The 13,019-nt window shown below is 39.4% G+C and overlaps 1 protein-coding gene across 3 annotated transcripts in view; it reads left to right on the top strand.

Moving 5' to 3' along the window:
- Positions 1 to 13,019, top strand: part of crybg2 (crystallin beta-gamma domain containing 2) — a 38,228-nt gene that overhangs the window by 20,488 nt on the left and 4,721 nt on the right. For all 3 annotated transcript variants that reach the window (XM_039606008.1, XM_031738119.2, XM_039606009.1), the window contains 10 exons: positions 2,020 to 3,202; positions 3,535 to 4,296; positions 7,345 to 7,392; positions 8,555 to 8,673; positions 10,645 to 10,858; positions 11,686 to 11,825; positions 11,973 to 12,099; positions 12,186 to 12,221; positions 12,304 to 12,443; positions 12,543 to 12,669. In XM_039606008.1, the coding sequence (XP_039461942.1) occupies positions 2,020 to 3,202; positions 3,535 to 4,296; positions 7,345 to 7,392; positions 8,555 to 8,673; positions 10,645 to 10,858; positions 11,686 to 11,825; positions 11,973 to 12,099; positions 12,186 to 12,221; positions 12,304 to 12,443; positions 12,543 to 12,669 (2,896 nt within the window). The remainder of the gene's footprint in view (positions 1 to 2,019; positions 3,203 to 3,534; positions 4,297 to 7,344; positions 7,393 to 8,554; positions 8,674 to 10,644; positions 10,859 to 11,685; positions 11,826 to 11,972; positions 12,100 to 12,185; positions 12,222 to 12,303; positions 12,444 to 12,542; positions 12,670 to 13,019) is intronic.

Raw genomic sequence — 13,019 nt, 5'->3', positions numbered from 1 at the left:
GACTGTAACAACTCCTTGGATCACTTTCCTGTTGCATCTAATTTAAGCCAAGCTTTAAGCTGTCAAGACCCCTTTAACAATAGTTTGAAACGTAGCTCTTCAGTTTTTGTCTGTGAAGTTTCTCAGTCATCCAGGTCATCGTAGTCTAAGGAGTGAGGAAAGAAAAAACGTCTGGACTTCTTTAAGTTGCTTGAAGACGTTCTTCAGTGAAGAAGCTTCTCGGATGAGAGGTAAAACGTCTTAAAGAAGAAGACTTAAAGAAGTCCAGACGCTGTTTTTCCAAGCTCCTTAGACTCTTCGGTTTTTTGCAATTTCTCCAAGCATTGCACCCAAGTCTGACCGTGAGGTGAATTTGCTGGGATGTCCATTCCAAGGAGATTGGTAGCCATCTTGTATATTTTCCTCACTGTAGACTGATGGATGTCAAGTTGTTTGAAAGTTCCCTTCTAATCATTCCCAGATTTATGGGCAGAGGCACTTGTTTCTCTTAAACATTGTTTTTGCTCTTTTGCATTGTGTTGGCATACACCTGAATGCTTCAAAGCTGCTGCTTTTATAAAGGTGGTCACTATATGCATTGAAACCTTCTGCATCAGTATTGCAACATTCTAAAATCACTTTTCAGTTTGACCTTTAAGACCATCTCCACCCCACATTGTAGAGGAACAAATTGGTTGCGTAATTCACTGTATTGCTGTGACTGTATTCCCGTGACCTTTTAAATAATCATCCCTGCTGTTGCAGTCATGCACCATCTTGTCTGAAACTGTAAAAAAGCAAAAAACAACATTTAGACATTACAGTAAACACCATTTATCAATGAGCCCCTCCTCGTGTTCCAAGTCTTAAAACCAACAAAGGTCAAATGAGTCACTAACAGAGGATCAACTCAGAATTACTGCTTGACTTATAAAAGCTGTTTGACATTTAGTTTTGTTTTCTTGAACAACATTGATAATAGTTGTAATTATGCTTTTAGTCATAACTAGTATGCCCTGCTTGGATGGGTATAACCATGGGATGCAGACGTTGGTAAAAATACACTAATAAATTTGATTAAAAAACATACAACGCTAAGAGGAAATAACCCATAATTGGATAGTAAATGCATTTAGTCATTAAGGTTCCCCCCCCCCCCCTCCAACTGAATCTTATTTCTTGAAAATTTGGTAAGATCTGTTGCTTCTTGAAAGTATAATTAAGTATAAAATCTTTTCTTAATACTCCTTAGTATTTGACCTTCTCACATTGATAAGGTTTGGGAAGCTTAAAGAGTTTTAAATTAAGTGCTTAACAAAGTTATGAGACCACCTGTCATAAAAAACAAGTTAAGTCAAATCTTTCAAAAACTTATTTAAAACTAAATAACAAAAATACAATTTTTTTTTTTTTTTTTTATTGCAAAATTTCCTTAAATATTGTACAGCAGCATTTTTACATTAGTACTCCTTATGACAAATAAATCCAACTTCATGTGGAGTGTTCTTTTTAGATATTAACAAGAACATTTTCAGACCATTAAAAGCGCACAAAGTTTATATTCTTATAAACACGTCTTTGGCTTTTGAGCATCATGAGTTGTTCTCTGAATCAACGGCCTATCTCAGTACCTAGTGCTTTGTAGTACTTACATTTGAGTGTTCTTATCTAATGTTTATATTGAAATGTGGATCACTTTGCTGTGTGTGTTTGAAGGCTAGGATGGGGAAAAGACGGCTCTAAAGAGGTTCTTTGTGCAGGTTATATTGTGTAAATGGAAAATGCAGCTTGAAGAAGTCAGCGTTTTGCTTTTATATAGTACTTTTTTTTTTTTTTTTTTAGCCGATATAAAATGGGAAAACATCATTTGTGACATGTTTTGCAAACCTAGACGTTGCATGCAAGTCAAGATAAGCAATGTTACTTTGTATAATTTGCATTGTTGGCATTGCGTGTCCACCACACCCTGAAGGCTCTGCCTGGAGTTCTTTGTATGCTGTGAAACAGTTACCATCTTCTTTCTTTCTTCTATTTGTGTAGGTCTTTCACAACTTCAAGGACCACCACAGCAAGTTCAGAAAGTCAGCAGACGGACGACTGCCAGGATTCAGCTGACAAAATGAATTCAGGCTACCGCAGCCTGAGTACCAAACTGTTAATAAAGACCTCGTCTCTCTCCAAAGAGGATGAAGCCAAACATCGTTTTCGTAAACTATCTCTCATTAATGACGCTGATGCCACTGATAATAGCCAGGATGAAGTGGACTTTCACAAAACGAGCACCTCGACTGAGTCAAATGGAACGGATCTTGACTCAGACTATAAATGGAAAAATAGATTTGAGGGTGTAAGTCAGTATAAACCAAGTAAAACAGAGAATTACACTTTTTCTGACTCCCTGACTTACAGTATATCAGACACCTCGTCCAGTAACTACTCCTCCTCTTCCTCGGCTCTACCCGACGCTACAGCATACACACGCTTCACTGACTCCTTCTCTTCCCCCTCCCTCCCCTCTCTGGAGGAACCTATTACCCTTGGCAACAGGCTGAGTGACAGGACTGAATTTTACCTGAGCCGTGAAAGCAACCCAGTCAAAGAACCAGCAGATGACTGGAGGAGGAGCTTAGTGGAGCAGGAGGAGCCTGCAGCAGCTGCAGGTGAAATGCTGGGACGGAGAGAGGGAGAGTCAGAGAGTGTAAAGTCAGCCTGGGAGTCACGACAGCTCCCTGTATCTGGCCTTTCCTCAACACAACAAACCAGCTACAACAACACTGTCAGTTTGGAAGAAGAGGACCACGACTCATCCCGATTTACTGGAGTGTTCACAGCCACACTTGTGGAGGCGGTCTCTGACCCGGTAGCTACTATCCCTTCTACTCCTCCTGCCTCCCCTGACGAAGACTCCACCAGCCAGTTTGACATGGAAATTCTGGTGGATACCTTAAAGAGCATGGGGCCTTCTCTGAGGCAGAGGAACGTGAGCGTACGCCCCGCTAATCCAGGCCTCATCTCCTCTCTGCCACCCATTGTGGAGGATGCTCCAAGCCCCATCTCTTCTGACATGCCTGACTCCGTGAGCAGTCTCAAAACAAAAATGGAAGGAACAGGCGCTCCAGCCGAGTCCCTCAATGGACTGTATACTCTGCCTGCTGACCTGGGATTGAAGAGGACTTCCCCAAGAGACAGTCGTTCTCCACTGGAGCTGATTAGGCAAAATCAGGTATTGTAGACTTAAATGTCATGAGCTAGAAAATCTTCATGCTGTTTCATTATTTCCCTTTATTTATATTATTTTTATTATCATGTTATTGCTTATTGTCGAAGATAAATTGAAAGGTTCTAAATTGTTTGTAGCTTTAAAGAAGACACTCCTTATGTATTTGTTCAGGAATTGTAGATACTACTTCTGAAAGCACATTTTCGAATGCGACTCATCAAATCTGTCAGCACCAAAAATGAAATTCCATTCATTGCATTGTTTTGAAGGCATAGATCTCATAGATGAATGCTTCAGAGCTTAGCATAACTATGCATGTGTTCTGTCACCTGCAGGATGGACAGCCTGGAACAAGAGGTCTCAACTTGCCCTTTAGAGCATCAACTCTTAACAGTACTGTAATGAGAAAATCCTCTGACTCTTCTTCTGAGGATTTAAAATCTCCAGTACTTAATGGGAATGAAGTACCTCCATCTCCTACCACAAGCTCTCGCCTTGATCACAGTGTCCTCTTTGGTAACTACAAGCCATCATCCACAGTTCAGACACAAGAAAACGGAAAAGCCCGTCGGTCAGTGTTCCGCACCAGCTCCCTACCGGAAACTTCAAAAGATCGCTTGACTGCGGGATTAAAGGAGTTGGGTGACCTCAGTGCTGGCACAGAGTCAGGTGGATCCCGCTTTGAGCGCCTCTCCTTCCTTATGAATTCCTCATCCTCCTTATCAGGGTCTCTGAGCGGAGCCGAAGACCTGAGCACACACATGAGTCGGCCTGCATCTCTGGCCATCGGCTCCCCACCTGCAAGCAACAGCCCCACTCGCCTCCTCAGCCCAACTGGCTCGATTGACTTCCACAGGCCATTTGCAAACACAGACACTCCTTTATCAATATTTAGCCAGACCTCTCAGATGGCGATGGGTGTGGGTAGCGGGACAATGGGCACTCCCATCCTGCAGAGGAGCCTGAGTAGTGATGCTGCTGTGGGGGTCCACAGTTCATTGTTCAGCAATGTTAATGGAAAGTCTCAGTTCCAGAGCCAACCAACTGAGCCTGACAGGAACTTACTTTCAAAATACAGAGCCTTCCCTGATGCCTATGTGAGTAATATTAAATTTGTGAGAATGCTTTTGTTGATTTGACATTTAAAAATGTAACAATCCAGGCTAAGAAGTGATCACATTAGACATGAAAACATACAGTGTGACCTCTTTATAAAAAATGACATATTCAATGACACGTTCGTTGAATATTTCTTTAAGTCTTCGAGTGCAGCTGATCAAAGTATGCAAACAATTGCATTAAGTGGAGGGTTGGGTGAGGTGTGAAAGGTTAACTATCCCTTTGATAATAGAATGAGTAAGAAAATCCTATGATTGTGTTTACTTGCAGGCAGCTCTCATCTGTACTCTTCTCCCATTGTAAGAAATGACAAAACAGGTCAACTCACAATAGGTGAGCTTAATGACTACATGTAGGTTATTGTGCACACAATAAATCCAGTTATCTGTGGCTTTTGTTGGCGTTTGTATGCCAAACATGCCTTTAAATAAGCTTCAAAATGGAATATTTATAGAACAAAAGCAGTGATTAAAGGATGGGCCTCCTGGTGGTTCCAGTGTCATGCAGTGTTAAAACGATCCTTCAAAATGGAATAAATGTTCCTATTTTTTTTTAGTGAAGATCCCAAAGTTCACAGGATAAAGTGCATGTAGGTGTAGACTTGGTTTATGTATATATGCCTACAGAACTCAGGCCTGAATGTTGGCACACACACACACACACACACGCTTGCTCATTCTGCCACATCCTGTTTCCCAGCCCACCTAAACACAAAGCACAAGATAGCTTTAAGCAGCTGCAGTTAGGAAACACAACAATTCTATAAGTGATGGAAGAATATGAAGAGTGGAGTGTCAGTGTAGGCCTGTGGCATTTGTAGCATTTAACACAAATGCCTGCACAATGTTTAGTTGTGCGTTTGAACTCTGAAGTGATCAAAGCTCGTGTAACACAATGTTTGACACTAATATTGACTTCAGATGTGGTTCGCGCTTCCTGAGTTCTTCTGTGAGCAAAACTGTGGGGAAAAGATTATTTGTGTAAGACACGAGCATTACTTCAAAAGAGTTTTCAACCCACTGATGTATTCTAGTTATTTCTAGTTATCACCTTCTCAAAGAATTAAAGAGATTTTATCCTGCAAACCCTTTTTTGATGTATATTTATACAGTCATTTCAACTGCTTAAATAGCTGTAGTATTATTATTATTATTATTATTTTGTTTTTAAATGGTCTCAGCTGGGTTCCCCACCCATCCCAGCTATCTGTCTGTTCCTGCAGAGACATGACCACACCTTGGCTTTTGTATTCATCCTCACATTTCTTTTTTTTTTTTTTCTTCTTTTTTTTTTTAAAACTTGATATTTGATTAAATGAATTATGACAGGAACACAGAAGGAGACACCTGTGTGAGAAGAAAAGATGACAGCTGTTATCCCTTCTCTTCCCTAGTTTCTTGTTTGCTGCAGTCGTCAGTTATTTTATCACACGGTCAAACTTTTTTGTTTTGTTTTTAAATATGTGATTTGCTGAAACTGCACATTCCATTTGTAGTAGCTCATTTTATAGGAGAGCAGATCTTGTACCCAGGCTGCAGGGAGGGAAAGGAACAGAAGGTAAAACGTGTCTGTGTGAGTTTGTTTCTGTAGGGCATCAAGAAGGCAGTAAACTCTGCAGTCTCCATCGGTGATGTAGCTTTCTGACTTTGAATGATTTTTGGCTCGAGGTTTATAGTGATGTTAAGAAGAGAAACGTGTGCAGAGGGCATGCAGGAAAAAAAAAAAAAACATCTGTTATTTAAGCAGGTGCTGCACTGAACATGCTACCTTAGCCTTGCTGCTAGCCTGAGGCACAATAACAGTTGCCCGACCTTAGGCCTAATCGTAATTTACATTTCCATCATTTTTTTTCTTAATCAGGATTTTAATTGGTTCATTAGTTAAATGCCACAGCTGCACGTGTCTTCTTTTTTTTAAAGTAGGTTTTAGAAAGCGAAAGTTTTTAATCAGTGATTCTCAATTAGTGCTAACCTAAAACTCAAAAACTCCAAATTAATTATGATATGCAGACAATGGTCACCTTTTAATGTACCATATCAGTATGAACTACTGGGTATAATTTATTGTGAAAATGCAAAGCTATTAATTTAAGGAGAATTCTCAAGGGTTGAGAATCTTGAACAGAAAAAACCCAGTCACCTTTGAGTGGGATTACTACCTTCTGTGTTTTTTAAATGAAAACAGTCTTTTGGCTCACTTTCATTAAAAATACTATTTTGTCTTTGTTTGTTTTTTTTGTTGTTTTGTTTTGTTTTCTTAAGTATGAATACATTTCCCCCTTTTTTTTTTTTTTTTTTTTTTTTTTTAAATTCATGTTTAAAAAAAAAAGTAATTATTATTATTACAAACATGCTTCCAGATTAAATTAGGTCAGGGACTCTTGAAACCTTAGCTGTTGCCACTCATTGGTCAGTAACATGATCTAGTTTGTAACCTGTTTCCTGCAGAGCTCGCAGACGAGCAGTCTCAGAGAAACACCACACACCAGTGTCACCCAAAACTAATTTGCTGTGGCTTCAACCACATTGCAGCCTGTGCTTTTAAACATCCCAAAAACAATTCGGATACATTTTTTTTTTTTTTTTTTTTTTTTTTTTTGAAAGAGTTTATTTAATTACTTGTCGGGTGCACAGCACATTTATTTTTGTTTCCAGTGTCTTTCTTTGTCAGGTGAGCTCATGCTGTAGCTCCAAGTCAGAAGTGTCAAAAAGGTTCAGTAGAGGAATGTATTCCTCTTTGTTAAAGCTGTCCTTGCTTTGTCGTGAAAGATCTCTAGTCTTCTCACATCATCTTTCAGACACCCTCACAACCTGTTGAACAAGGTGACAGTGACAGTACAGTAACACTGTTTGGATTGTGTGGCATGTTTAGAACCTGGGCGTAATAGCGTGTCTAAATTTTACATGCTCGTGGCTTACCAGGCCTGTTTTCTTGTCCCCCAAAGAGTCAGGGAAAAAAAAAATGTAAAAGAAAATAATGTCCTGTGATGTCTGTTTAATCCTTACAATTTTGCTATTTGCCCATAGCTTACCAAAGAGAAGGAACATGGAAAGCTTAATCCTCGTCCTGGAAAGGTGAGTTGGCCGCACAAACCGCACTCTTCAGTGAGAGTTGTTTTCACCCACATGCCTTTTAGAAACGTGTAGAAGCTGACAGCCACTTTTGCCACTAACTTGAACTAGAAAGTGGTTAAAAAGTAATGTCAGCTAGCATACTGAAGTGTAATTTAAAAATGGCCGTTAAAAGCAGAGGAAGTAAGCAGAGCTTTCCTGTGAATCTCAGTCTGTTAACCATTAAGTACACAACACCTTGCTAGTTTACCTGAGGGGGAATAAGTTGTTGTTATAAGACTGTTTTTCTTGGTAATGTAGGAGCCTACACATAATTTCATAACCATTCTGCAGTAGATGACGCGGACTGTCTGGTTAAACAATAGGATTTTCATCAGATGCTAATAAAAACCCTCCCAAACCTCTTCTGTGGAATTTCTGGCTTTGATTGGTAATTAAAGTACATACCTACTACACTTTTGCTTGTACCATTGTGGCCTTGTTAATTTCAGACCTGCTTCTGCTTGTTGCTGGAGAGCTCTTCGATTTTCTCACTGAGGTTACCCACAAATGATCCTTAATAATTGGGGAGGAGCTTCCATTTAGGTTTAGGTTCTCTCCCATGCTGTAGGGCCTTAAAGCTGAGTCCCAAACATGTCTGTGCTTTAGACTTGGCCAGGTTTTTGTTATTCAATAAATTCCATATATACACCAATATATGCACGTCTGCACCTCCATTTTCTCTTTTGATGTGCAAAATTTTATTCCACGTTTTAATGTTCTAGATGCTATTGATAATAAGGAAATGCAACTATGAAAGAAGTGTGCAATCTCAATACCATATAGTCAGCTTTCTACTCTTTTAGTATTAAATGCCTAAAGGTTAAGGTTGAATATGAAACTGGAGATGATGCCATTCAATAATGTTGGTTTTATTTTCCTTTGACAATATAAAGGACTCTTCTGCAGCACAGGATAAAGTCTAGACTGCAGTAATTTCTGCAATTTCATCCCAGGTGCTTGCATAGTATTAAATGACTTCTACTGTAATGTCAACACTGATTTTGTACTCAGCGTAATTCATAATTATTATTAATATCTGATTATATGACTTGCAGCCTCAAACATCTGATTTTACAAGTGTAAAGTCATTATTTATGCTCAAATTTGTCTTCCTTCCGGCCAGATGTATATTTTTGACCGACCGGATATGTGCGGCCAAAGGATTGAGGTACGCGGTGATGTCATTGATGCTACACCCTGGAAGCTGCAGGAAACCATCTCCATCAGGGTTGTCAGAGGAGGGTAAGTGCTGGAAGCATTTATTTATTTATTTCCCCCCTCTCCCCTAAAACAAATGCATATGGATCCTCTTGCTGTTGGTAACACATACTACATCTTGTTGTCTTGTTTTTATTTTGTATTGTATGCATGCATGTATGTATTTAACTTTTTATTATCTTGTACAGGATTTTGGACTTTTAAACGCTTTTATTTACCAAATGCAGACAGTAGCGCTTCCTTACTACATGTCAATGCATAACTCTGCAGTGAGTATCTAAAGGAAAAAATAGCATTAAGTGACACAAAGCTTTTCACAAAGAAATAAGTAAAGACGTTTTTCACGATTTACTAGATTTTTGTTTTTCTTTTCTAACCAGGAACTGTTTAATCACCAGAATTTACAGCTTTACAGCTGCAAAACTTCAAGTGTCAAGTATACTACGTATATCTACAGCTCATCATTCCCTTTTTTCTTTTTTTTTTTTTTTTTTTTTTTTTTTTTTCTCACTTTAAGGAAATTGTACTTAAAATAACTTCTTACCTCTGCTATATAACCACAAGTTAGAATAGATGTCGAGGTAGAACAAAGATTCCTGCAACAACAGGAAGCAATCAATTAGCTTACAGTAGTATACACAGAGAGATCCAGCTTTAATATTTTGCCCAGTTGTGCCACAAAGGAAATCTTCCTCATACCACCATCACAAGTTTGACACCTAAACTTAGGTCTTTTGTGCCGCAAAGGGTAGCTGGGTTGTCACCTCTGCACATTGGTTTTTTTTATTTTTTTTTATTTTTTTGGTTTTGTTTTTTAAATGCCAAGTGTGTAGCAAGTCAGCGTTTTTTCCAAAAATAAAACCCCTCTCTCTGGATGTAATCAGGTAGCGTTATAAAAACAAGACTGCTATTGATGTGCTGTGGGCATGCAAATTCCTTCAATCGTTAACACGCCCCAAACACAAGCTTAAACACACACCTGCCTCAGACATGGAATGTTTTATCAAACACAGCCAGCTCTGTGAACCTGCAGTAACCCTGCTGGTGCTGCGCTGGCCTGTACTAACACTAGACTAATGCTTCCTCGGCTTCTTACAACGAGATGATTATACTGTCAGTTCACACACCACTTCCTGCGCCACTACCCAAACCACAGCTAATACTCTAATTTAAGAATGCAAAGTAAGTGGCATTTGTAGGCCTTTAGCCTCTGACTTAAAAAAAAATGTGTCTTTTATAAAGAGATTGTCTTTGTCAAGCATAGCATACTGCATATGGGTCCATTTTAAAGGTACTTGTACACTGCTTGCATGTTTCTATTTTACTCATATTTAGAGTGGAATATTCTCTTATTAGGCTATATTTATTGGTCACATTTCACATAATCCTTGATCCTTTTTGTAACTGTAGCACTGCTGGAGTTGCAAAACATTTACCAGACCATGGAAGCAACACTGCCTGACATGCTTCATTGTTAGCAGTGCGTTTGATTGCTTGTTCATGCAGCATTTGATCTATAAGAAAGAGAAAGTGTGTGTTCTTCTATTTAAAGAGGGCTGTTAAAGAAAAGCCAATCTTAAAAAGTAGCAGAGTAGTAGTATTTCATTTAGTTTCTGATTACCATATAGTTTTGTGCCTTGGGTTCATTAACAGCAAAATTGTAAAGTAGTGAATGCCTAGTGTCAGGTTTTTAATGTCCCTGCCCCTAAAAGCCTTTTTGTTAGTAACAAAGCAGTGTAGTTGGGTAAAATCATCACTTCAACACTGGTATCAGTGAGAGTAATAATAAATACTATCTCTACAATAATAATGAGAACTCCTCATTGTTTTGACACATCAGAGTGACGCTGCAACAACAAAATGCAAAATAAAATATCTGAGTCTATGAAAAGTGCATAAACACATGCCCAGGAGAAACAACGGTCATACGCAGCAGGCTGTAACCTTACACTTCCCTTTGTCTTTTTCTTCTTCTTCTTCTTTTTAATGCTTTAGGTGGGTGCTTTATGAGAAACCCGACTTCAAAGGGGAGAAGATTGCTCTGGATGAGGGTGACATAGAGATTACTTACCCGTTCAGCCCTCCAGAAGAGCAGCAAGAGAACAGACAGGATGAGGGAGAAGAGCAGAACGGAGACACAAATGATGAGCAAAAGGAGACCAAGCCAGCCAGGAGGTTCATCATCGGATCCATACGAAGAGCAGTGAGGGTAAGAAGAATTTCTTTCCTTCTGTTGCCACACAGCCTGAATTAGGATTTGAAAGCTAACCGAGTGCAATGGAACATTTTGTTGCAGAATCATTATATCAGCATGAACGGCTGATTACTTCTCAAATGTTTTGTTTTCGATCTTGCGAGTGGCTGTTTGCTCCTTAGCTCAATGGCACCATCTAGTGTCAAAAAAGTGTCAACACTTGACTGGGCCTACAAGTATGACAAGTCAGATACTATTACAAATGTACTGCAAATGTACTTTGTTTTAAAGGATTCAAACATCAAAACATGATAATAAATATTTTCTACTATTTTATTAATCAGAGATGTATGGACTATTCACATCAAAAAGTCTGACACACTTATCTGTTGCATATATTTATTTTTGTTTTAACATGCCATACCTATATAATGTCACCTGTGTGGGTCGTCTCCCAGTACGTGACAGTGATTGGTTGGTAGATGGGCATGTGTCTGTCTAACATCAACTCATTCTGTATTCAGAACAATAACAGTGTTGCTCTGTTAGGAAAGGGTATAACATTCTTTATCTTCAGATGGCATTGTGGTCCCATCCTTTTTCTCTCCCATACTCTTTGAAAATGCCTACAGACTGACATATTTGTTTTTCCTCAGAAAACAAATCAAATTAAAATCTCTGACAATCCAGACCCAATCGGTGCAAAAGCTCCTTTAACAGAAGGTGGACAACTTTCTTGTCCATGCTGGAGGTGTGAAAGTCTACTCATTGTGATGTTTATCTGTAAGTCATGTGTTTCCCATGTGGCAGCAGCGTTACAGCCTCCCTCTATCCTCCCTCAGGACTACAGTGTTCCAGAAATTGCCCTTTTCCCTGAAGAGGAAGCGGAGGGAAAGAAAGTCATCTTCCGAGATACTTCCGATGATGCCAGGATTTTTGGTTTCCCCATTAAGGCCAATTCCATCATTATTAACGCAGGGCTGTGAGTAATGTTCATTTATTCAAATTGCTTCCTAAAGCCAAAATTGATATGGTATTGATCATTTGTCGTTAGTGTTGCATTTCATCCAATTTGACAAATCAGATTGCTTTAATGTTTTTTACTCACATCTATTTTTCTGCTCCTCAGGTGGCTTGTGTTCGCACAGCCTTTCTTCCAGGGTGTACCACGAGTCCTGGAGGTTGGGGGGTACGCCAACCCAGCAGCGTGGGGGGTGGAACAGCCCTACGTGGGGTCATTACATCCACTCAAAATAGTAAGTGTCACTTCTAGAAGCACTTACAGTCTGCCTTCTTTATCACTTGCACTTAATTTGGATTTTTTTTTCTTTTTAAATCACAGGGTGAACCAAAGGTGGAAGATCTGAATGATCCAAAGGTGAAGACGGATGAATTTTTCTGTTCACAGACTGCTGTTAAATTTGGTTACTGAAATTTGAAAGCTGACTTTCTGTCTCCAGATGGTGATCTATGAAAAGCCCTACTTTACTGGGAAATCAAGGACCATAACCACCAACATGAGAGACTTTATGACAAGAATAGAGAGGCAGCAAACAACCTTTATGTATAGTGTTGGCTCTCTTAAAGTACTGGGAGGAATGTGAGTGGTATTCATTCTTGGCATTTTGCAAGTTTTAACAGCTGCAGATCACATCATTACGTTTTGTTTTAAACCATGTGCCTTTCTCGGTTTCTGTAGCTGGGTGGGTTACGAGAAGGAGGGTTTCCGAGGCCACCAGTACCTGCTGGAGGAAGGAGAGTATCATGACTGGAGGGTGTGGGGAGGCTGTGATGCAGAACTGCGCTCTGTTAGGGTGATTCGAGCAGTAAGTTTCGATGACTTCATAAGAACTAATATTTGTTCATTCTTCTCATGTTTTGAAGTCTTTAAACAAAACAACTGTGGCTCCCATTAAGTGAAAGCTGCACGTTAAATTGCAAGAGGGCCGTTTCACTTGAAATTGTTTACACGTGTCTCAGAATCGGGTAGTTTCACCGCAGTAAAGACACTCTTCTCCATAATACTCCAACATTGTCTTACTTTGGCAGCAGACTAACCACACATCTACACATGGCTTGTGCTGAGTGCATATTAAGTATAAAGAAAGTTAATAAAAATGTCCTTTATGCCTTCTAAACTCAGCCGGAGAGTGCTTCTACCATTCTGGCCCTGATG

The sequence above is a fragment of the Oreochromis aureus genome, linkage group 22, assembly GCF_013358895.1.
Source record: "Oreochromis aureus strain Israel breed Guangdong linkage group 22, ZZ_aureus, whole genome shotgun sequence".
Lineage (NCBI taxonomy): Eukaryota > Metazoa > Chordata > Actinopteri > Cichliformes > Cichlidae > Oreochromis > Oreochromis aureus.
Note: the sequence above shows the minus strand (reverse complement) of the source record. Positions and strands in the feature narration are given on the sequence as shown.